General features: G+C 36.9%; 1 protein-coding gene across 2 annotated transcripts in view; it reads right to left on the bottom strand.

The window, feature by feature from the left end:
• Positions 1 to 201: 201 nt before the first annotated feature.
• SMARCAD1 (SNF2 related chromatin remodeling ATPase with DExD box 1) overlaps positions 202 to 24,894 on the bottom strand; it is a 42,143-nt gene continuing 17,450 nt past the window's right edge. The window contains exons 9-24 of one of the 2 annotated variants that reach the window (XM_087724108.1): positions 23,417 to 23,805; positions 17,423 to 17,625; positions 16,733 to 16,823; positions 15,661 to 15,760; positions 12,974 to 13,033; positions 12,728 to 12,803; positions 11,044 to 11,179; positions 9,683 to 9,820; positions 9,172 to 9,267; positions 8,921 to 9,038; positions 8,250 to 8,371; positions 6,240 to 6,428; positions 3,959 to 4,077; positions 3,209 to 3,391; positions 2,376 to 2,485; positions 202 to 755 (exon numbers count right to left, since the gene is read on the bottom strand). In XM_087724108.1, the coding sequence (XP_087580234.1) occupies positions 694 to 755; positions 2,376 to 2,485; positions 3,209 to 3,391; positions 3,959 to 4,077; positions 6,240 to 6,428; positions 8,250 to 8,371; positions 8,921 to 9,038; positions 9,172 to 9,267; positions 9,683 to 9,820; positions 11,044 to 11,179; positions 12,728 to 12,803; positions 12,974 to 13,033; positions 15,661 to 15,760; positions 16,733 to 16,823; positions 17,423 to 17,625; positions 23,417 to 23,805 (2,192 nt within the window). In that variant the 3' untranslated portion in view covers positions 202 to 693. Of the gene's footprint in view, positions 756 to 2,375; positions 2,486 to 3,208; positions 3,392 to 3,958; positions 4,078 to 6,239; positions 6,429 to 8,249; positions 8,372 to 8,920; positions 9,039 to 9,171; positions 9,268 to 9,682; positions 9,821 to 11,043; positions 11,180 to 12,727; positions 12,804 to 12,973; positions 13,034 to 15,660; positions 15,761 to 16,732; positions 16,824 to 17,422; positions 17,626 to 23,416; positions 23,806 to 24,894 lie in introns of those variants that run through there. The other variant, XR_015697860.1, reaches the window with a different exon arrangement.

The following is a 24,894-nucleotide window of genomic DNA, read 5'->3' as shown; positions in this document are numbered from 1 at the left end:
TCTTAATGGTTTATTTGCGGAGGGGAAAAATAATAAAAGCTTTCTTAAAGGTCACTAAAGTTTGGAGAAAATGTCTAAATCATCACTACTGAGAAGCCTTAATGTAAAAGCTATCATAGATTTAAAAAAACAAATATGAGGGATTTTAATTTTTCTTTCCTTTTTTACAGTTAAAAGAACCATATAAAAACAGAATTAAGATTAATATTTTTATTATGTGAACAATCTTGATATAAAACATTACAGTACTTCAAATAAAAACAAACTAAGAGACAAGAAAAATGGGGCATTTCAAATAAGGCACATGTAAAAAAACACACATCCAGTGAAATAGACAAGTTTCTATTTATATTTATATATATATATATTTATATTTAGAGGTAGAAATAATTACAAAAATATGCAACAACTTTAACCTTTAGCAGTTCTGTTTAAACTGGGGTCCCTATTAAAAACTGCCTTGGTAAGATAGGTACAGATGGCATTTTATGCACTACATTTTCATGGCATCTGTACATTTTAATTTGAGTACCAGTAGTGGGAAAATGCAATTCCATGGCCAATACAACAAGATTTCTTTAAAAAGCTATAAATGTTCATACAAATGTATTTAATAACAAAGATTTATTGAAGCACCACATTTTCCCCCCTCAAATTAAAAAAAAATCTACATCCCCTTTTTTAATATTAGCATTAGAGACCTAATGAGGTTTTTAATAGTGTTGCTATATCTGCTGGAATGGCTCCTTCTTCTCCTGTAGAATTAAAAGAAATACGTCAGATTTTCATGCACAATTTCAAACATTTAATTCAAGTTAATAGTTATGAGTAATGCAACCAAAATATTATTTCTGCAATCTTGCTAACTAAACATGAATATACTACTGCAATGGAATACTTTTTAAAATAGTGGAACGCAAAATTTGTTTGGATATTTATTTGCAAATCACTGGTTCAATTTAATCAGTTTTACTCTCGGGGTTTTGCATAATAGTTACTATTCTGGTTAATCTTCTTGACGTGTCTGAGTTAGCTGTAATCAATATGGTAGCTGGCATAAATTAAATTAAATCTGGAACCCAGGTTCAAATGTTTGAGCAAGCTAACAAGGCCAAAACTACTATTCCAAAAATTATTTTGGGCACATCAAGTACATATGTGTAGCCACTGGTAACTTTTACTTTTATATATACTTTTGCATCCTGCTGTACTAATTGCTTTTCAAAGTTTATTAAATAGTTCTCTAGACAGCATGACAAAGAAATCTATGTAAAAGAAATACTAACTTAGATTATTAAAACATTTACACCATTATTTATATGATAAATAAACAGGTAAAAGTAAAACTGGATTTTGATCAAACAACTGAGTCAAAACTTTCTGTACTTTTTTGGTCCAAAAAAAGAATGAAATTTGATGAAAAATTGTATAAAAGAGGAGTGTCAAATTCAAGGCCTGTGGGCTGTACCCGGCCCACGGGCCCACCCTGGAAACAGTGAAGGACCGGCCTGCGTTGCCTCTGCCAGCACGGCCCCCCTGAGCTCCATTTTCGACCGTGACAGCCTCCTGCCAGCAAAACGGAGCTCGGGGAGGTTGCACGCAACCTCCCAGAGCACCATTTTCTCTGGCAGAGGTCTGGAGGGCATTGCGGGTGAAAATGAAAACAGTGAGTGACATCGATCTGGCCACGCCCCTCCCCGGCCCCGAGGTCAAACACAACCCTGATATGGCCCTCAATGAAATCAATTTAGACACCCCTGGTATATATATAAAAAAAAAAATTGAATTCTAGCTTTCCAGTCCATGTGGTCCCTAAATGTCTTTGTTTTTTTTTGTTTTTTTTTAAAAGTACATTTAAAAGAATTAATATACATACTGGAGTACTTTTCTCTATCCAATTTAGGACTCCAGATTCTGAATGTATAACACAACATAGATTGGGCTGACCTTAGATCACTTTCACAAGGTTGAACATTTATTCTAAATAATCATATGCTATGTTGTTTGATTCAGAGACATTTCTCAGACTACTTTTTTGAAAAGAACCTATGTAGGAGAAGCATATGGAGATTTCGCCAGGTAAAAGACTTTAGTAGCTATTATATAGTGATTTGTACTGAAAAATAACTGTTTTTCTTGAACACATGAACTTGAACTTATGATTTAATTTTTTTACAATAGATTTGATGACATGCTTATTATTCCCATATTCCTTTAGTTTTATAAATATTATTTTCTACAAAAGCAATAGTAGATTTGGTGACATGATTATTATTTCTGTATTTCTTTGGTTTTATAAATACTTTTTTTTCTATCTCAAATACTCGTGAGCCCTATCTTTTTAGCCTACTAAAAAGTATTCTGCAAGAACTCACCTGTTTCTGTTGCTGTCATGTCTTGCTCTAATTTTAATTTCTGCTGACTGATTTTGAGCATGGATTCTTCTATCGTCCCTTTACTTATAAGCCTAATGACCTTCACTTCTCTAAATAAAGTAAAACCAAGCAACATCAAACATTTATTCATATAATTATGTAAAACAGTATTTAAAGTTTATTACAAGTATAATTTCCCATCTGGCATAATTTTATAGAAAATCTTATTTATTTTTTTAGCAATGTGACTAACCATGCAAAGACAAATATATAAAATGACAGCAACTGTGGATTAGAACTGTGATGCATACAAGTATCATACATGCAGTTATGTCATTGGCATATATCATACATGCATAGTATCAGACAAAAATCGCAAAAAAACTTTAATATTGACAATTCCTATATTCATATATGAATTACTAAAAATATTTTACCAAAAAAAGGAGTTATTTTAAGCAGGGACCTAAAGTCTGTCTTTGTATCTGTTCTTGTTTTGCACTAATTCCATAATTTCAATGAAGTGAATCTATGGTTTGGTCTCAAACAGTAAAGGAATAGCAACAAAAAACAAGAGAAATATAAAAACAATTTTAGCTTATATAAGTAAGATAAATGTTGCTAGGCAACAGTGTGAAGATGGATGTACGGAGAGGTAATTCTTATCACTGTCTGAGACTCTAAACAGTCTTCTTTAGGCTTAAAAAAGAAGAACAAATGAACCAAAGTTTAAAGTTTTGTCTCCAATCGAGGTATTTACGCCAACACAACAAACTAATCATAATAAAATCAGCACTCTGTAAAATTGGGAAAGTTTTCTTATCAATCCATACCTAGTCTGTCCAACTCTGTGGCATCTGTCTTCAGCCTGTTTGTCGTTGTAAGGATTGCAGTCAATATCATGGAGAATGACCACGTTGGCTGAAGTCAAGTTAATCCCAAGGCCTCCAGCTTTAGTTGAAAGCAAGAAAACAAAGATACCCATATCTGAATTGAATTCATCTATCAAATGTATCCTATCCAAAAAGAAAGAAAAAGCAAAGAATTCATTAGCACGCCAAGTCTTTTTAAAAAATGTCAAACTGGATTTCTTTGAGGGCCGGATCAGCACTGTAGTTCTCCTCCGCAGGCCAGTTTGACACCCCGGCCCTACTGGTTGGTCATATTATAAAAACTGGCATATGTTCCCGTTCATTTGTTGAGCACAGCATCAAAGCATATATATAAAGAAAATCTCATATAGCAGATATGTTCTTACCAGTGGTGGGTTCCGGATCCCATTGCAACCGGTACGGTTGCAACGGGGCCTAGCGTCCTCCACATGAACGCGTGCAGCACGCGCATGCGTCTTACCATCCAACGATGCCTCGTGAGACTCCGCGACACTCCAGCTGCTTGGCAAAGCATTTCGCAGGTGCTGTACGTGCCACGTGCAGTAGCGCCGAAAGGTTTAAAGACAGGTAAGGAGCGCGGGCAGGTGGGCCCTCCGGAGCACTGTACCGGAACGGTTCCCCGGTGTTGCGGGCAGGCTCCGGTATGCCTGTACCGGGGCGTACTGGCTTCAACCCACCACTGGTTCTTACCTATCGGAGATCTGTGTCTTTCCATCCAGTCTCAGATAGCGGTGTTGCTCATGTTTCAGGAGAACTTCCAAGATGTCCAGCATCATGGTAAATTGGCTAAACAAAACAACCCTGTCACCCTAATGGACAAAGGAATACAATTAATTTAAGAAAAAAGCTCCTACTTTCAGCAGGAAGTGAAGCACACAAATATTAAAGCTGCTTTAGGCTACAGAGGCTGAATTTAAAACTAAGCAATCCATTTGAAAGCCAATATTTAACATACCTATTAGGTTGAGAACCAAACTAGTCTATTGTTTTCAAGGGACAAAACAACGAGTGTGATGGCTTCACCTGATCATGAAATGACCAGTGTTATATAGTGCTTAGACTTATATACTGCTTCATAGTGCTTTTACAGTTTACAGTCAACATATTGCTCCCAACAATCTGGGTCCTCATTTTACCCACCTCAGAAGGATCGAAGGCTGAGTCAACCTTGAGTCGGTGAGATTTGAACTGCCGAACTGCAGCTAGCAGTCAGGTGAAGTAGCCTGCAGTACTTCACTCTAACCACTGTGCCACCTCGGCTCCCTATCTCTCTATCTGTCAGCTGTAATCTATGTAGAAGATATGTCTAATAAGAATTAATTATTAAAGAACTGTAACTTTGGACATAAGCAAAACTATGGGGTGCAACAATAAGGTTCCACCACAAATCCGCGAAGCCCTTATCCGTGGAGACATAAGCACGAAGGGCTAATCCACGCCGTTCGAAGCGCTAAGGAAAAACGCGACCCTACCGCGATGACATAATCGCGGAGGGCAAATCCGCGTCTTCCGAAGCACTCAGCATCCTAAACCTAACCCTAACCCTAAAGCAAACCCCTAAACCTAATCCTAACCCTTACCTTAATTTAAATGCGCTTTCTGCCGCCGCGCTGTTTTAAAGCGCCCTTCTGTCGCTGCGCTGTTGTCGCGGCGGTGATGACGTCGCGGCTTTAGCGACACGATTTTATCACCGCTATTTTGATGAGCGCGGTTTTGTCGTGCCACGCAACAATAATACAGTGCTAATAAGACACAGGAAGAGTCTAATACTTTATGATCAGATTACTTTATTCTAGTTTAAGTAGCAGAAAAATACGTTCTGAACATAAACTTCAGTACCTAGGTATTTTCTAAAGAAGATTTTATGTTTCAATCTCGGATCACTCAGTAGCAAATTACTACAAAAGATATTTCCACTTTTGTCACATATGCAGGCTTATTATTACTTCAAAAGAATACATCTACCTTGTCTTTAAAAAGTAGGAGTTTGGGCTAAAAAACCTCCCATCATGTTATCTTGTGAAGAGGTCAGAAAGTAAAAATACTTCATACTTTCAATAGATTTCCCCCCACCCCCCCACCCAGTAAAGCAGGCTAATTCTACCAACTGGCAGAAGTTTGATTCTGACCAGCTCAAGGGTCACTCAGCCTTCCATCCTTCCGAGGTTCAATAAAATGAGGATCAAGATTGTTGGGAGCAGTCTGCTGACTCTGTAAACCTGAAAAGCACTATGAAGCAGTATGTAAGTCTAAGTGCTATTGCTATTACTATTTTGTGAAAGTAGTCTTCCTCTCTCCACGTTTGAAATAGCTTCAAAACAGCTTCAAAAATAATCCAGTTGGTTTAAGACTTATTATCCCACCCCTAACCTCGGCCACTAAAAGCAATATTTATGTATTCTCCAAAAAGGTTCTTAGAAAACTAGATTTCCTAGCTCTGAACCTCACTCTTTTTGGCCATCAGTTCTATAACCAACAATTAGCTGTTACCAAACAATCTCCCTCTCATCTCTCTTGTCTAGTTAAGGCCTATTTTGTTATATTATAAAGTGTTTAATAAAACTCATTTAGGTGTTAATTGCGTTTACACCCCCCCCCCAATATACTATTTTTCACACAAACATTTGAGGAACCTACCTGACGAAGAGTCCCTATGCACATGTTACACTAGCCATGGGTAAATTGTGAGCAGGCAGGATTTTTAGCCATGGTTAATGACAAATCTAGATAAAGGGTATTGAGAGGGCAGATGAGTTCATAATCCTAGAAGCAACTGCTGACTGTTTAGCCCTGGCTAATGTTATATCTATTTTGTTTTCAAAGACTCTTCAAAGGTGAGGAATTTGAAGAGAGCTGTCCACATTTTAACTAATGCAACTATCATTTTCTAAAATGTGTTCCTGTCTGTTTACAGCTGAAAACAGTTCATTTATTTGTAGTATATCAAAAGGGATAGGTATGAAGGGTGCACCTTTTCTTTAAAATCCGATAAAATGCGTACAAGTGTCCTAAATTTTCCAGAATCCATAATTAGTTCCATTTCAAGTTTGAAGTCATGAATATTTGCATACTGTTTACAAAGCAAATGCAGTTCATAATCAGTCATCACACACATATCTTCAAAAATAAGATCAGGGTTTGCTTCACAGTGTGTAGGCTCCTAAAACAACAAAAAACCTTATTTGAAAATGAATAGCATTAACATGCAAAACACACCTACTGTCCTGTAATTTATTTTATCCCATAGTCCTGTTTTTTTAAAGAAGACTCTTTGGTGCTCTCTGAGCTTGCTTGCTTTCTTGCAGACGTTTCATTACCCAAACTAGATAATATCATCATTGCTAGTCATGGGGACAAAGTATTTGAGGGATCACCTTCTCCATCAGATTGGACATGCTTTGGTCCCACCTATTACAGATTGGTTTTCCCAGTTGCAATGTATGGCATTGGACCATAAGAAAGGCTGGGCGCCAAATAAATGAGGCCTTTGAACTATGGGGTTGGAGAAGACTCCTGCGAGTCCCTTGGACTGCAAGGCAATCAAACCGGTCAGTCCTAGAGGGGATCAACCCTGACTGCTCTTTAGAAGGCCAGATCCTGAAGATGAAACTCCAATACTTTGGCAACCTAATGAGAAGGAAGGACTCATGGGAGAAGAGCCTAATGCTGGGAACGACTGAGGGCAAAAGAAGAAAGGGATGACAGAGAATGAGGTGGCTGGATAGAGTCACTGAAGCAGTAGTTGTGAGTGTGAATGGACTCCAAAAGATGGTAGAGGACAGGAAGGCCTGGAGGAACATTGTCCATGGGGTCGCAATGGGTCAGACATGACTTCGCAACTAACAACAACTACAGATTGTCATCTAGTAGGTCTCAGGAAACATGCCTTTTCCTTACCTATGCCTATGTTCTAGAAAGGTTCAGTTGCTTTAACTCTGTTCTCCTTACACCTGACTGAGTTCATAAGTATGAAGGTCAGAAGAGCAATTGAGCCAATGCTATTGGTGAATGCTTCATTTGGCTGTCACTTTATTTTAGTCAGGTGGGAGCACTGTTTTCTTTTATTTTTTAAAAAAATAAACTTTGTATTTATATTATAGTTTAATCTGTTATCTCCCAGACTTACATTGGGGAAATTGGTGACCATATAAAATGAAATAAATAAATGCAGAACCTTCTGAATTTGTCTTGATCGTGCAGGGAGAGGTGCATTACCTATTACCTACTGCACTAAAGCCAGATCTCAAATTGTGAGAAAACAGGACAAATGTACCTTGTGTGATCATTTTCCTGTTTTTTTTTTTAATCCATTCATAACTTTGGGCAAATTACAAAATTAAAACACTTTTATTTATTTTGTCATATAAAACCATTTTTCATTCTAGAACTTATTCCCAATCTTTTTCAATTTTTAATGGTTGATTTTCAATTCTTAATGTTAGTTTCTCCCAAAATATAAAATTACTCTTGACAAGATAGTCAGATTGGTATAATGGATAATGTACCAGGCTAGAAACAGGCAGATTGTAAGTTTTAGTCCTCACTCTTGAGAAGTGTAATTTACAATTGAGCCCAAAATATCTGTTGTTAAGTGAGATGTTTGTTAAGTGAATTTTGCCCCATTTTACCTGTTGTCAAATGAATCACTGCAGTGGATAAATTGGCAACCTGGTTGTGAACTGAACCTGAAGGTTGTGAAGTGAAGGTTGCATAAGGTGACCATGTGACACAGCAATGGTCATATGTATGAACCTGTTGCCAAGCATCTGAATTGTGATCACATGGTCATGAGGATGCTGGAAATGTCGTAACTGTGAGAAACGGCCATACGTCACTTTTTTCAGTGCTGTTGTAACTTTGAATGGTCACTAAGGAAACTGTTGTTAAGTTGAGGACTAGCTTGTATTTATTTATTTAATATATCACCCATTTTGGGGGCAAATGCTTTTTATGACAAAACTAAAATGCATCTATTTCTTACCTTGAGCATGAGTTTGGACATGATTCTAAGTTTTTCAGAGGTATAATACTGGCGGTGGAGGAGAGGATGATTAGCCATTTTTCTTAGCTGCATCATGACATTACGCATTTCAGAATTTTTTTCTAGGAACAGAAACAGGCATCAGGGAAATATATCCACATGCTTCAAAAGCATGTTAATTAAAAATATTTTTTTTTACTAAAAAAAAACACCCCAGTAGACCGCCTACTGCCAATTACCTCCACTAGACCGATACGATCGCATCGATTAGGCCTCCTCCGAATTCCATCTTCCAGCCAGTGCAGACTGGCAACTACCCGGAGGAGAGCCTTCTCGGTGGCTGCTCCGACCCTTTGGAACGAACTCCCCGTGGAGATTCGGACCCTCACCACCCTCCAGTCCTTCCGCGCCGCTTTAAAGATCTGGCTGTCCCGGCTGGCCTGGGGTTAAGATTGTAGCCCCACCCGAACTGTGTGACTGTTGTGCTCTTTTTTTAACATGTTGTATTGTCTACTGTTTGTCTCCCCCCCCCTTTTTGAATTGTGAGCCGCCCTGAGTCCCCCCAGGGAAAAGGGCGGCATACAAATAAAGGAAACTAAACTAAACTAAACTCAGTGTTTTTGCTCCCTCGTGCAAAAGAAAAATAGCTGAGTATTAATATGCATTTATACCTTGACCATCAATAGATTTCTTTAGGCAGCTAAAAAGATCTTGGTATAGTTTTTCCTGTTTCTCAGACATCTCGCACCACTCAACAATGTCTTTTTTGGGAGGTAGTTGCTGCAGCACCTGGCAGACCAAGACCGAAATTCTATGTATTAGGACAACAAACTTAGATCCACAGATACAAATCTGGAAGTCCCACTTATTTATGGCAACCTGATATCAAATAATTATTTATCACAGCAGAATAAAAGCATACCTCCTCTTTTACTCTTCTCAAAATGAATGGTTTTATTATCTGCTTTGCATGTGTAATTCTCTCCTTTTCATAAATGCTATGCTCCTCAGATGCTTTCTAATAAAAAAAAATATTTCATACTGTCAATGAAAGCATGAACAGAAATCACATGTATTTGTCCTTAACATGAATATCTTGATTCTAAATAAAGCTTGGTTCAAAATCCACGCTAAGCAATAATGTACCCTGTTTTAGTTTAATACAATGTTTGAACCCAATCATTTTTGTTTATTAAACAAACCACTGTTAAATCACAGTATGTCCACGTCCAGGTACATTGTGGTTATGACAATGACTAAAACATTTCCTATTGTACAGAATAATATCCACAATTGCAAATTTGAAGATTGCATTATGATTTTTCTGAACTATGTTGTAAAATTATCTTTAAATTCACAATGCAAAATTAACAATAATCATATAACTTTTATCTCCATTGCAAAAGAAAAAAACCCACACAAAATACACTTACTGTTTTAGAAGAAAATATCCTCCGAATTTCACTGGTGCTACTGCTAAACATGTGTGGCATTACAAAATTCAGAAGGGACATAAGTTCTAAAAGATTATTTTGAACAGGAGTTCCAGTTAGCAGCAAACGGCTTTTTGCCTGTTTTGATAAAAATAAATAAGCAGTGATTAGAAGATGAAACATTAAATCACCAACATTTTGCAAAAACATCGAATTATGAGGTTCACCTCACTCTTGAGAAGTGTAATACTATCATAGCTACATATTTTAAAAATGGCCTATTTAAAATGTTCAGGAACAGTCTTAAATGTCACCAAAGTGAAACAATTGTCAGGGTTCCAAGTAACACTCCTAACAAAAGAAGACTCCGAGGCTTGAGTTTTTTCATTTTCATTTTATTAGCAATGTCCTATTGGCACATCTGGAAAAACCTGAATCTGAAAGTTTCCAGGTTTTCCCACCCAGTTGAAAGTTCAAGTCCCTGCCCAGCACCCACATGTCCATCACATGATCCAATCAGGCACCATCCAAAACTGGAGATGCCTCCCCAGTCACCTCATCACAGCTGCAGGGCAAAGTGTCCTTGACTTTCTGAGAAATAATGTTATTTTGACTATATATCACCCACACTCTGTATAATCCACCCTCCCATTTTCCCACAGTAGAAAATGTGGCAGGCCTGAAGGCCCAACTGTAAAAGATGGCTTCCAGGTTTCACAACAATAGAGTAAAAATCTCAACCATTTTTGTAACCTGACGGATAATAGCTACTACGGTTGGCTATGCTGTTAATCACAAGAGTATGCATGCGTGTTTATTTAAAAAATGAATAAAGCCACCTCACTCATAATTTGTAGCTTTGTAAGACACACAAAAGAGAAAATAGTGCAAAATAAACAAACACCAAGAAAATAAAAAAAAATATTCAATACACAACAGCAGCTGGTGGTAAAACATGGAGACACATTACTGGAAGGGCTTATTCCAAAGAGGGGGTACAGCAACAGAGAAGACATGCCTCTTAGATGGCATTATTAGGTGGCATTATTTCAAAAATGGGTTTGTCAACTCTATGCAACCATATGGGACCGGAAGAGATGATAAGAAGAGATGGTCATGCAAGAGATGTGACACCTATAGCTTCTATATAATAAATAGCTTCTATATTTAGACCTTATTGTATATTTACAGAATTCAGTTAGATAACTCTTTACAGGACTGCAATTTAACGTTGTAAAATACGAAACAGATTATGTATTAAAATATTTTATTTATAATGTAACATTTAGTAATCCTTGAACATGTAAATCAAATACTGACCAAAAAAAACCCTAAGAGTAAAGAAACAATCACTGCCTTACATTGATTGTCATTAGATGTTGATAGCGTACAGAACCCATATTTTTAAGCATATGGCCTTCATCAAAAATTGCATAATTAAGTTTCATCTTGCGAAACAGGTTACGATCTTCTGGACTACTAATTGCACAGTTATACCTATCAAAAGAACAAACTATGAATATATGTTGCTTTGCAAATATGCATACATTTATTGATTACATACACATACATACATACATACATACTAAATCTAGCATTCATTTAGTCAGTTCTGATAGTATAATAATGCATGTTTCTTGTTTAAAAACTTGCATATTTAAATGAAAGACCAATTTAACTCCGGCAAGAGTTTTAAGAACCATTACCAGAAAAAATATAAAATTGCTGGGAGTATTTGAACTATAGCATTAGAATATTATATTATTATATTATAATATTATATTTGCCTTTGGTTGTACGTAACACTCTGGCACAATAGGCACAACTATTTTTCCATTACATATACTCCTTGTTTAGCAATTGCCTCGGACAGCAACTATTCTAGTTACAATGGTGATGAAATGCAACTTTGTGACCAATGCTTACATTTATGACCTTCTCGATGTCTCAATTGTGTAACTTAGTCAGTTAGTATGCATTATCTTGTGTAAAATCATAAGTGCAACCATAGTCATGTGATTTTCACTTAGTGAACACATTGCTTAAGGACCAAGTTGCTAGTCCCACTTAGATCATTAAATAAGACTACCTGTAATATATTTAGAGAACAAAATCTCTAAATATAATCTTTTACTGGGAAAGTATAACTAGCAATTCATCTTGGATTATGCCACATCTATTACATTTGGTGTGCTTACAAGAATATTCATTTATATCTCCCTACAATCAACGGGAATAACACAATTTATTGAAAAATATATTTATTCCAATAAAAAGTCCTATACTGATAATTATTCAGTCCTACAAATAATCAATTGTTATGATTTATAGCTGACTGAATTATATAGACGACTTTTTTATTCTACACAAATCTTTTTCGGGGAGAAGGTTGGGAATAGCAATAGCACTAGCACTTAGATTTATATACTGCTTCATGGTGCTTTTACAGCCATCTTTAAGCAGTTTACAGAGTCAGCCTATTGCCCCCAACAATCTGGGTCCTCATTTTACCCACCTCGGGGAGATGAAAAGCTGAGTCAAACTTGAGCCAGTGAGATTTGAACTCCCGAACTGCAGCTAGCAGTCAACTGAAGTAGCCTGCAGTACTGCATTCTAACCTCTGCGCCACCTCTAATAATTGTTTGCTCCAAATATGCTGACACACTAGAAGGCCACAAAATTATTGTAATATATTTATTCACTTCCTGTTACAAAAGCAGTTTCTTTCCACTGTAGGTATCGTCCCAAAAGTATTTTCTTTGTGCATATTTTCTTTGAGTAATAATAATAATGGGAGAAAAGAAAGAACGTACTCTCTCTCCTCAGTCTAAGCACTGAGCATTAATATATTTTTATTTGTGCAAATCAACTCTGAATTTTACAAAATGTTTGAAATATTACTGTAGGTGAAATTGTACATCTCTTTTTGAAATTATTAAATAAAATTATTATACTAAATAAAAACGTCACGCTCAATTGAAACACTTGAAAAGAAGTACTTTGTTAGATTATATGTAACTACATTTTTAATGGATTTCTACTTACGTTGTCACTATCACATTGAAATCTGTTACTTTATTATGGATATCCATTCTCAGATGCCTCCTGTCTTCTTGAGATCCTAGGCAAAAATGCAAAGTGAGTTAGACTTTTCATTAATTCCAGGTAATTTATTAAATCATTCTTATGAATTTAATTGCAATTCACATGTTCAGTTTGCTACATTATGGCATAAAAACATAGAACTATATTTTGGTTATAGTTATTTTATCTTGAAACACAATTTCTTACCGTAATAAAATAAAATCTGGAGTTCTGGGCACCACAAGTTAACTTCCCTTATCCAGTTATCTATTGTTAAAAAAAATACATCAAACTGTTAAAGAAGCATTTTATTAATCTACCCACAGGCAAATATTAGTCCTAACTTGGCTCACACTAATGTACACAACTACAACACAGCTGTGACTGGGATTCTTCTCACTATGAGGACATCTGGGATCCTTCATCAGGTTTCCTTGGAGTGAATGTATGCAGGATTGCACTATTAGTGGAAAGAGCCCTACGCTCTTTGGAGGAAGGGTTCAACAGATACATACTTTTAAACATAGTGAAACTGGGGTTGAGAGTGGGCAGTTATTTGCACTGCAATCTTAAAATGTTTTATGTAATCTCTTATTGTATTTTCCTCAAAACACAAAAGGATGTTTCCATAATAAATCTGTTGGGAGACTCTCCCTAATTAAAACGTTAGACCAGGGGTATCAAACTCACTTCGTCACATAGTCGTATTGCGACTTTCCACAACTTTGAGTGTCTGCTGAATGACTGTGCCAGTAAGCAAGGACTACCTGAGGCAGTTTATTGACTCAAAGATAAATGAGCATAGGAATGAATCTAGATGCTCCTAAGCCATCTTGTAGTTTTTCCACTTTCAGAAATTTGCAATGTCTTTGGCCTTCTTTCTGAGCTAATTCCTGGGAAATGGCTGTTTCAGTACTTTTGAGGAATACTGTCAGCCTCTGCTTTGCTGCTGCTTCGACTGCCATTGAAACGGGGAGGGGGGGCATGGTATTTGGGAGGGGACTACTAATTGTGCTGGAGGAAGATTCTGGAGTTCTGCTGCCTGTCTTACTGCGCATGCGGAGGAGGTTTCCCGCCAAGGCCAACGGCACCAACATTCCATCTTGGTGGTGCCTTTCGAAGTTATCTCGCACCTGACACTTGGGAGAATTATGATTGGACTGTGACTGGGATGCCAAGGGGTGGGGAATGGGTTATTCTATATATCATTTGCTTTCGTGCCTAAATAATCAGTCTTCGCTTTGCTACGCTTCTGTTCATTTATAATTAGTAAAAGTACACTTGATTTCTATCAATGGAGTCTTGTGGTTTTCTTTCCTGATTATCCAATGAAGGAGTGCTGACAAATACAGGTAGTCCTCAACTTACAACAATTCATTTAATGATGGTTCAAAGGTTGTAACTGCACTAAAACAAGAAACTTTTTTTCACAGTTACGACCTTTGCAACATCTGCATGATCATGTGAACAAAATTCAGATGCTTGGCAACTGGTTCATATTTGTGACTGTTGTTGTGTCCCAAGGTCATGTGATCACTCCTTGTGACCTGACCAGCAAAGTCAATGGGGAAGCCAGATTCACTTAACAACAAAGGGTTACTAACTTATCAACTGCAGTGCTTCACTTAACAACTGTGGCAAGAAAGGTTGTAAAATGGGGCGAAGCTCACTTAACAAATCTCACTTAACAACAGAGATTTTGGGCTCAAAATAAGTCGAGGACTGCCTGTACTTCAGTGACTTCTAGGATTATCATACGATGCTGTAAGCATACCAGGCAGCTCTAAATATGTAAGGGCTCTAAGACTATGCTAGATTTCATCCTGTAGAGGGCATAAAGAATGGCATTAAAGGACCTTGAAAGATATGTTACCAAGACAATGATTGGACAAGTGCAACTGAAATCAATTCCACGGAATATGGAGAAAAATGTTTCAGACATGCCTCTTCCTAGGTGAGGGAAGTACATTCTGACTTGCAAGATTCTGTTTAACAATATCTACCCTGTTTCTCTGAAAATAAGCCCTCCCCAGATAACAAGCCCAGTTGGGCTTTTGAGTGCATGCACTAAAATAAGTCCTCCCTGAACATATTGCAATACAATAGCAGCCATGAGATGACCATGCTCGCCGCTTCCTGTGTCTCAAAAATAATAAGACCTTCCCGAAAATAAGGCCAAGCGCTTATTTTGAAATAAGAAAATAAGACCCTGTCCTATTTTTGGGGAAACACGGTATCTAATAAAAGTACCATATTTTTTGTAGTATAAGATGCACCAGAGTATAAGAAGCACCAAGATTTTGAAGAGGCAATGTTTTTAAAAAAGTGTTTGCACTCTGCAGACCTCCCAAAAACGGCCCGCAGAGGTCTGCAGAGCATGCGTAGCCTTTAGGAGGCTTGTAGAGTGCTCTGGGAGCGGGGGGGAAACGCACATAAAACAGCCCACTTTTCACTCATTTTTGCCCTCCCCAGCCCCCAGGAGCACTCTGGAAGCCTCCTAAAGGCTACGCATGGCCATTTTTGCAAAGGGGGCGGAGTTTCAGGAGGCAAAAAATGCTGTATTCAGCATATAAGACACACCCAGATTTTCACCCTTTTTTTGAGAGAAAAAGGTGTGTCTTATACTCTGAAAAATAAGCTAGTTTTTATGCATACAATATATGGTATTGGATTCTTAGGCTGGTCTGTTCTATAGGGCTGATAACATTCCTAGATTTAAACACAATTGAAAGCAGATATTGAATGTTCAATTACCTACTCTGAAATCTGTTGTTGTCTGTGAGGCTTTTTCTTAGCTGTAACAAATCCAATTTTTCAAAATTTGTAAGAAAAAAAATAAATATTTAAATTCCCTTGGTGTTTTTCCCAACACAAGGATCCAAGGGTTTACCTACCTAATGTTGATGCTGGCACAACGATCAAATGTGGACCTACATCACCCAGTTCATAAAGATATGCCAGAAAAGCAATTGCTTGAATGGTTTTTCCTAAACCCTAGGTAAAAAGTAATTTAAAATATAATTATTTTCATAGCATTGTTAAATCTTAAATATAGAAACATATTGAGAAGTAAAGGATAAACTATTTTAAATGTCAGATAATATTTCCTCCTTCAAATCATTTGTAACATCTCTAATCTACACAGTACAACCGCTAAACTTTTTCTTTATTCTTCACTAATATAGTAAGTCTAGACTTATAAGAAAGAGCCAGGTCCTTCTTAGCGACTACTGCTTCTTCCATATATATAAAAACGGATGTGTGTTTGTATGTTCCAGCATAACTCTGGAACGCCTTGAGCAATTTCAGCAAAAGTTGGAACACAGATGACTTACTCTCTGGAAACAAATACTGTGGGGGTAAAACACCCCTAAAACCCCTTGGTGTGTGTGTGTTAAGATACAGTCTGTTGTGCCTTAAAATGGCTTCCACCATATAGCACGGTGGAGTTGCCCTAGCAATGGCTTCACAGTACTCCACAAGGGGGCTCCCTCTGGTAAGGGAGAAAATCTAACTTTAGAAATTACGTTTGGTCCAGACATTTCCCCCCCTATAAATAAATACCTGGGCAATGCTGGGTTACTGGCTAGTTGTCCATAAAACTCAGCATTTGATATTTTGCAGTCTCATAGTTGATTCTATTAGTGGCACCTTTCTGAAGTTGCAAATCAGCCAAATTACTTTTTTCCAGAACTTATCTGGAATGCCACAGTCAACACACTCACAGTATGATTTAGTCCCAGGTCTTTATGTTAACTCATTCAGACGTATCACTTTCTCTCTTGCATAGAAGCATAAGATTGTATTAGCTAATGTGAGGCAATGGTTAAGGAGTTAGGTTAAGGCTGGAAAAGACCCATGTTTAAGTCCTTTCTCATTCATGGAAATTTATTGGTGACTTTGGGCCAGCTACATGTGTTATAAATTATTTCAGTGCAAATAAAAGCTACAGTGTTTTCAACTTACCATTTCATCAGCTAAAATACCATTCAGTGAGTGCTTATGCAAAAGTGCTAGCCAATTTAAACCAATCGTCTGATATGGCTTAAGTTCCATGCTGACAATAGAAAAAGAAAAGTAGAAGTTACTGTTGTGTGAATTTACATCCCCTGGCCTGTACAATTTTCCAAACATGTAGCATAATAGCTAAAAGACACAAGTTCCTTAATCAAAACCTGCCCTTGTATTACAATCATTTGGCTCTCAACTATCCCACTATTATACGGGAAATAATACTAAATTATATATTCGGTTTTGGGATGAATTAGGACATGTAAATATGTTAAATGCTTCAAAGCATTTACAATAATTATAACAAGTTTCAATGTACAAAGCTCACAGCTTGCTCTGTCAACAAATTAGTCCTTTTAATTTTAATGGAAGACATTTAAACATGGCTGCAATTATCTGTAAACAGTCTGTGCAAGTGAGTGAGCACACAAGCACACAAAGCTCCATTTGTGCAAGCAGCAGTCACATCCATGAAACCAGCACACACGGCCCCGCTGCCAATCCGCAAAGCCAGAAGGGTTGGGGATCGCTACACTAGAATGTGAGTTTCTCTGCTCTTAATCTAGCATCTCAACCATCATACTATATCACACTCTTTCTTTTCTGTTTATGTTGTTGTGTTTATTAATAAGCAAACTTGCTTACCATGGATTTAGGATGGCTGGCTGGGCAATGTTCCATCCACCACCTCCCTCTCCAGTTATTTTTGTTACTTGTTTGGTCAGTTTATTTGAGATCTCTTCACATTTGTTCATAAGTCTTAGCACAACATCTCTCTCTCTTAGTAGAGTTTTGCAATTCCAAATAATATCTTCTGACAAGCCATTAGTCCTACACATTTTTGTGAACTGAGAGAGAGGGAGAGAGAGAGAGAAGAGGGGGTGGAGTCACTAGGTTTAAATACAAAATCAAAATAAATTGAACACAGAGAATCCATCAGTTTTATTCCTCAGACTTTTGGGTTATCCTATTTTTTTCTCAATACGTTTTCATTTTTGATTGAAAATATTAAAATACAAACTATAAAAAGGAAAATAAAAGTTCAAAAACCAAGCAAAACTGGTCAAAACTTAATTAACTTAATTATTGCAATAATTTAATGAATTGTTGTCTTATTCATTAAATATTGGAGTAGCATACGATCACAGTTTTTTGGCTTGCCCATAGTAACACATATTAAGTAATTAATATTCTTGTGCTATTTTTAGAATGAATTCATGGACACCATGAACCCAAAATAGGATTTTTCAAACTGCTTTAGCACACAGTATAAAAACTGTAAAATCGTGTTGCAACAAAAGAGGGCACTATTAATATGGAGCTGAAAATTTGTTAGAATCTTTATATCAATCCTTAATTTATTTGATGTGCTTTTATTTATTAGCTGGTCCAAACCAAAGCTAACAAAGTGATTTTTTCAAAAAATAAATCAAAAATAAAGAGCTGCAAAGCATTCATAGGACTTATTTGGGAACTGCTGAGGCTATGTCCATGGCTTACAGTGATAAATTACTTTGGCAGAAGGTTTCTATATACAAACCATTATTTCTAAAAAGAGAAAGAACAGCTAAAGTCTGCTTTAAAGTTTTCAAAGCTATTCACCACCCACCTGGAAAAGATGGAATGTCCTTTTAAAGCCAAGATAATCAACCTGGACAATACCTGTCAAAACTCTATCTGCAATGTTATGATTGCCTCCAGCACTAAGAAATAATCTCTGTGCTTGTTTAAACAGGGAAATAACTTGTTATATACAACAGAATGTAAAGTAAGATTTATTTTCCTAATCCTAAAGTTATAAAGATCTTTTGTTAAATCCATGATTGTAAATCAGTAAAAAAAAATAGCATCTATTCTCTGCTTCTAAAAGAGGTAATCTCCTTCACAGTGTGCAGACTAAATAGGCATCCTTTTATTTTTATCTTGGTATTGTACAGATTCATAATAAAAACATAAGTTAAATGCATCTTACAAAAACATCAAGAATTTATAAAAAGTCCATCTGTTTCCAACACCATGGTTGGAAATAAATCTGATGCTACAGGTTATTAGTTTGCAACATGCCTACTTTTTAAAATTAAAACATTTGATTAAAAAATCAGGTAGAACAGAAAGCTTGTAAGGTCGTATGGAAAGTTTAGGGAAGCACATACATACTTTCTTCTAATCTTGAAACTTGTTTAAAAATTAAAACCGATTAATATTAATTCTAATTCAGCAGTAATGTTATGGTAAGGAACAAGAGCCATAGCAACAATGGGAATCCCAAAGCTAAGGAATTATAGCAAAGAACCTTATTTTATGGACTGTTGTAGCAAAATAACAGAATAATTGGATTTACATCATTTAATCTTGTAAAATATTAATTATTTAAATTATACCAGCAATATTCATTAAGTAACCTATTGTGAAACGCATATCATCTCTTCCTTAGAAAGTTGTGGCTTTTATTTGGCAATTCTGATGAACTCTCTTAAATTGTTACAAAATATGCTTGAAGTAGGACTGAACCTCTAAAAGTGAATTTATCTCACCTGTAAAAATAGTTTAATAGGTTAATTAACATTTTCAATAATTATTTTAAGTGCTGGAAGGCCACATTGATGTTGTGAAGACTTGCAATTTTTAAATATTACACCTTAAGTGAAACCATCTGTTTAAAAAAACCACCCAGTTTGTTTCACGTTGCATTATCTCCATCTGTTTCCAAGTCTTGAGTAAAAACAATACCTTCAGCCACTCTCCAAAATAAATCTTATGAATTATTGAAGCATTCACCTTGTACAAATTTAAGTCAGATTAAACAAATTCCACTTAAGTACGCACACAACCCAAGTCAAAATTATGCATTCCAACCTTCCTCTGACTACAATGAAAGTGGCAATATATTGATAAATAAAAGTTTCTATATAGAAGCACCTGAAGATACAACAAAGTCAGTTTCTGAGATGTCATCTAGTGCAATATAACAATATAGTCAACTGATGGACAGTAGAGTCCTGAATTGGAAACTGAACATTTATATATCCAAAGGTTGTGTTCTAGTTACCTAAAGGATCAGATTTATTTATCCCTTTAGGGCATGCCTGCCAAACTGGTAGCCCGCGGGCCGGATGCATTACGTGCAGGCCACACCAATCTCAGCTCTGCAAAGGCAAAAAACCCGTCGTGATACGTCTCATGACGTGATCGAGTTTGACACCGGTGCTTTAGATATGCCTAAGTAGCCTTATTTTTAGGTTGGGCCAGGGAAATTTTTAAGTCCAATTTCTTCAATCAACTATGCACCAACTGATGAATATCTTTCTAATAGACTTGTACATAGACTACTTTGATTCAACCACTCAATCAGCCCTTTAAAAATTATCTCAAATTGCTTTTTCATTTCTAGTTCTGTTGACCTTTTAACAACATATTATCTTAACCTATAGTTTCTTAACCTATTATTTTTTAAGACAATGCTTGTTTTGTTATGAAATATTTTGTTAGATATTGTTTTAAATTATACTAACTAAAACAATATCAACGGCTATAAAAGCCAACACAGTTCTTGGCTGCATTAACACAGGAACAGAATTAGGGGACTGTTGGCTAAAAGATATGAAGAATGGTGGTAGGAATTGTATATGTCTAGTCTCATGAAAATAAGAACTAAGAGTGACATGATAGCAGTGTTCCAATATTTAAGGGGCTGCCACAAAGAAGAGGGGATTGACCTATTCTCCAAAGTACCACAAGGCAAAACAAGAAGCAATGGATGGAAATTAATCAAGGACAGAACCAATCTAGAACTAAGGAGAAATTTCCAATTAATCAGTGGAGTGATTTATCTCCATAAGTTGTGGTTGGTTCAACAGGTAAGGTTTTTAAGAAGAGCTTGGGTAACCATTTGTCTGAAATGGTATAGGGCAGCGATGGCAAACCTTTTTTGGCTCACATGCCATAAGCGGGGGGAGCTCAGGGGGGTCGTGCGGGGGCCTGCCACACCCATAATGCAATGCGTGACACACACTCCACACGCATGGGTGCATGACAGGTGTTCCCCATTTTTTGCATGCTTTTTTTTGCCCTCCCCAGACTCCAGAGGCTTTATAGGAACCTGGGGAGGGCGAAAACAGCCTCCCCCGCTCCCCCGAGGCCCTCCGGAGGCTTCAGGAGCTTCCCCGAAGGCTCCGGAGGACAAAAAACAGCCCTACGAGCAAATGGAAGTCACCTCCAGTTTGCCTGTAGGGCTGGAAGCTTCTGAAGCCTCCGGAGGGCCTCGGGGGGGGGGGCAGGGGAGGCTGTTTTCGTCCTCCCCAGGCTCCTATAAAGCCTTTGGAACCTGGGAGGGCAAAAAATGGCTTTAAAAAAGGCTGAACCCAGTGTGCCAGCGCGCACATGCGCGCTGGCCAGCTGACAGGGCAAGCCTTGCGTGCCCTGACAAATGGCTCCGTGTGCCACCTGTGGCATGCGTGCCATAAGTTCGCCATCCCAGGTATAGGGTTTCTTGCCTGAGTTAGGGGTTGGATTAGAACACCTCCAAGGTCCTTTCCAACTCTGTATCTGTTATTCTGGTGTAATGGACATACATATTCATCATGGCATTACTTTTCAAGATAAGAAATGCTTTGCTATGTGCGAGATAGGAATATGATATACTATAAAAGATATTAAAATATGAGGTAGGAAAAATAACAATCTACTTTTCACCATTCACCTCACCACTCCAAACATCTCTAATTTACCCCCACATTCTCCAATTCCATATGCTACTTGACATGTTGTGTTTTGTTCATGGTCTGAAACATATATTAATATCCATTCCAAACTTTAAAAAATGATTAATTACTTGAATATTCCTATTATTGAAAAGATAGCTGTGTCCAATTGAAATAATTAATACAGAAACTTTATAAAAATGTATTTTCCATATCCAAAACTAACCTATGGTTTACATCTGATTAAACTTGCATACAATAACCATTCACTAACCTATACAATTCAAATTCCTGCTGTGCAAGGAATTGTGGCACTGTGATTCTTTTATTAGATTTTTTAAAAATATTGCAAGCCGTTATGCTTGATAGCTGAACAATTTATAAGTTGTTTTAACGTCTTTGTTAAAAAGAAACTGGAGTACTTTCATTTTTTATTTATATTTTGCTTCAAAGTATGACACCCCCCCCCAACACTGCCTTAATGCATAGTAACAAAAAATACTGGACAGCTGAATAGTCTGCTGTCAGCATTTTCAGAAATTATTTCTTCTTGAAAAGTCCCAAGTATATAATTTGCTGAATTTCATTAATATTAGGGTATGTTGTTACAAAAGCTAAGTAAATATTTTGGTACTGACAAATGAATCCTTTATGAAAGAGGTTTGAATTAAAACAGGCCTACACAATTTAATTTTGTGGAACCATTTCAAAGAATGGCAGCCCTTTAGCAATTATTATTGCAAAGAAGCTGTTTAGACAAAACTCAACATGTTTCTAGAGGACAGATGTTCTGTTCAAAGTATAAGACTTCAGGCAAAACAATTTCACAGGCAGGGCTGCTGTAAAGATATCTTCATGTATTTTCCATGTATGCACTTTAAAATATGCAAGAAATAGTATTTTTTTTCCATTCAAAAACCTGACCCAAACAATTTAGGGTCCAATATGCTTAAAATGCCTAATTCGGAACAATGCAGCATGTATAGAGGTCGGGTTTAAAAAGTGCTTAAATGCTGTGGTCTCAACTCCTAGAAATAATGTTTTAAGGAACAAACATCAGAAGTATTAGATAAAGTAGCTTACTTCCAATCATTTATCTAAAACAATGACAAATAAAACTCCCAGGGACAAAATCCCACAATTTTTCCTTTGAGAAATTAACAAACAAACCCAATCACAAAGTCACACCTCTAAAAACTAAAGATTGTTCATTTTGATGGAACAGCATGAAATAAAGTTACTGAAAACATTTTTTTTTCATTATGTTTGCAATAGTATAAAAAGTACTCACCAACAGGTATTCTTTCTTTCTTTCATTTCCATGTCAAGACTTCTAATTTGTTTTTGAAGGTTAAAAAAACACCTTTATACTACTCAAGAAAATTACCAAAATTGCTTAATACTAAGATTAAAAAAAGTCAGTGATGAGTTAAAATGAAGGAATCAAAAGAAATAACAAAAGTTTCTTCATCAACTGCTTAACACACTTAATTATCCTGGCATCTCAATCATGGAGAAACTCTGCAAGTTGGTTACCGATTCTCTGAGCAAAGTTGCAGTTAAAAAAAAATTGCCACGTTCTTCATTTCTGTTTGGTTTTTCAACGACAGGAGATCAGAAAACCCAAGCAAACAGCAGCTTCACAAATGAAAGCTCCAAATTCTTCTTCTGCAGTAAAGTGAACCAAGTTTCCGAGCTCAAGAATTAATGACAGTGTTGCCAGCCAATCAGCTTCTATTTTTCAAGAAAATCATCCCTTAATGCATTCAAAGTGAGGTCATCTGACACTGTTTGAAATGCTACTGGCTTAGAAGAAGCAAAGTGTTTTAGCTTGGTTAGCTAAAGCGACACATGTATGCCTTCTTAGTAGGAAGACATCCCATGAATATATTCTATGCTGTTGATATTTTTTTTTTTTAAAAAAAGAATACAGACTTACCAAGGTTTCCCAGTTATTAAAGGGACGGAGCTCCATTATTCTTTGAGCCTTTTTCTGAGAACACTGTGGAATCAAAGTGAGTTCACCAAGAGAAGCACCTTGAAGAAAACTAAGGATTTTAGCCCGATAACCGTCTTCCATCACTTCGTCACCACTGCTATAGTCCTCATCAAGGGAGCTACCGGCTTCCGAAGCAGATTCGTATTGCACCTCCTGGGAGTCCCTTTTAGTACTCCAAATTTTCTTCTTTTTTTTCTTTCTCCTGAAGCCATTCTCAGAAGTTTTGGATGATTTCTCTTTCGGCTTTGTATTGGTATCTTTCTTGTGGTGAGCGGCATTATTAACCGAGACGCTCTCTCCGTTTGAAACTTCACTCTTTGAAGGTGCATCTGTAGATATAACATAAAAGGATGGAGACAATTTGAAAAGCGAGGACAATAGCAAGCCCACTGAATCTAGCAGGAGTCCACAAAAGTATCATGAAGTTGCTTCTGCACAAATTTAGTAACTTTTTAAGACTCAGTGCAGCTGTCTTGCCCCATGGCACTGCTATCAAAATGACCGAAAGCAATCAAGAGAACATTTCAGAGATTATCTGGCAAAGCACTGCAAGAAGCAGTGAAAACCCTCCTTGCATTGTGAGTATCACACTGCCAATGAATGGATATTGGGAGGACATGGTGTTTTTCTACTCTGCAGCACGAAGTATTTTTACTTCACCACATTACTCCATTAAATAAGTGCTTATCATAGATCATGGAAGAGTTTCAACCCTAGCAAAAGAACATGGGCAGAATACATGGAGAGGTCTGAGTTTCCAGGCATAAAAATTCAAGTTTCTTCTTGAAAAGGCCTCCTCAGTTAAATATGAATCACAAACGTCTACTTTTAAAAGGGGGGGGTGCCTTTGGGGGACTCACAAAGCATTATTTCATTTGCCATACTTTTTACCATCTATACAAAGCTGTGAAGCCCTTTCATACGCATTCTACCATTATGGTGAAAATATTTATCTTTCTTCATTATCATATTCAAGCAAAGCTTTGCAGCTGTCATTCTAGTGCCTGGAGTCAGTATTGGGCTATAGAATAAACATAAGTTGAATTCAAAAAGCTGGAAAACATAGGTGGTCCTCATATCTAGGAATTAAATGAATCTTCTCTTCTAGATAACTTACCACATTTCTTAAAAAGCATATTAAGTACATACCTTCTCAATTAAGGCCTCGCTGAACTTGAGAAGAAAGAACCCCAAGATAAGAAAGAGTTCAAAATATATGTATACGGTAAAGGTTCCCCTTGCACATATGTGCTAGTTGTTCCCGACTCTAGGGGGCGGTGCTCATCTCCGTTTTAAAGCCGAAGAGCCAGCGCTGTCTGAAGACGTCTCCATGGTCATGTGGCCAGCATGACTAAACGCCAAAGGCACACGGACCGCTGTTAACTTCCTACCAAAGGTGGATCCTATTTTTCTACTTG

The sequence above is a fragment of the Thamnophis sirtalis genome, unplaced genomic scaffold, assembly GCF_051295495.1.
Source record: "Thamnophis sirtalis isolate CommonGarterSnake01/CBP01778 unplaced genomic scaffold, rThaSir2_p1.2 scaffold_10, whole genome shotgun sequence".
NCBI classification, from domain to species: domain Eukaryota; kingdom Metazoa; phylum Chordata; class Lepidosauria; order Squamata; family Natricidae; genus Thamnophis; species Thamnophis sirtalis.
This window is presented reverse-complemented; position numbering and strand designations above follow the sequence as displayed.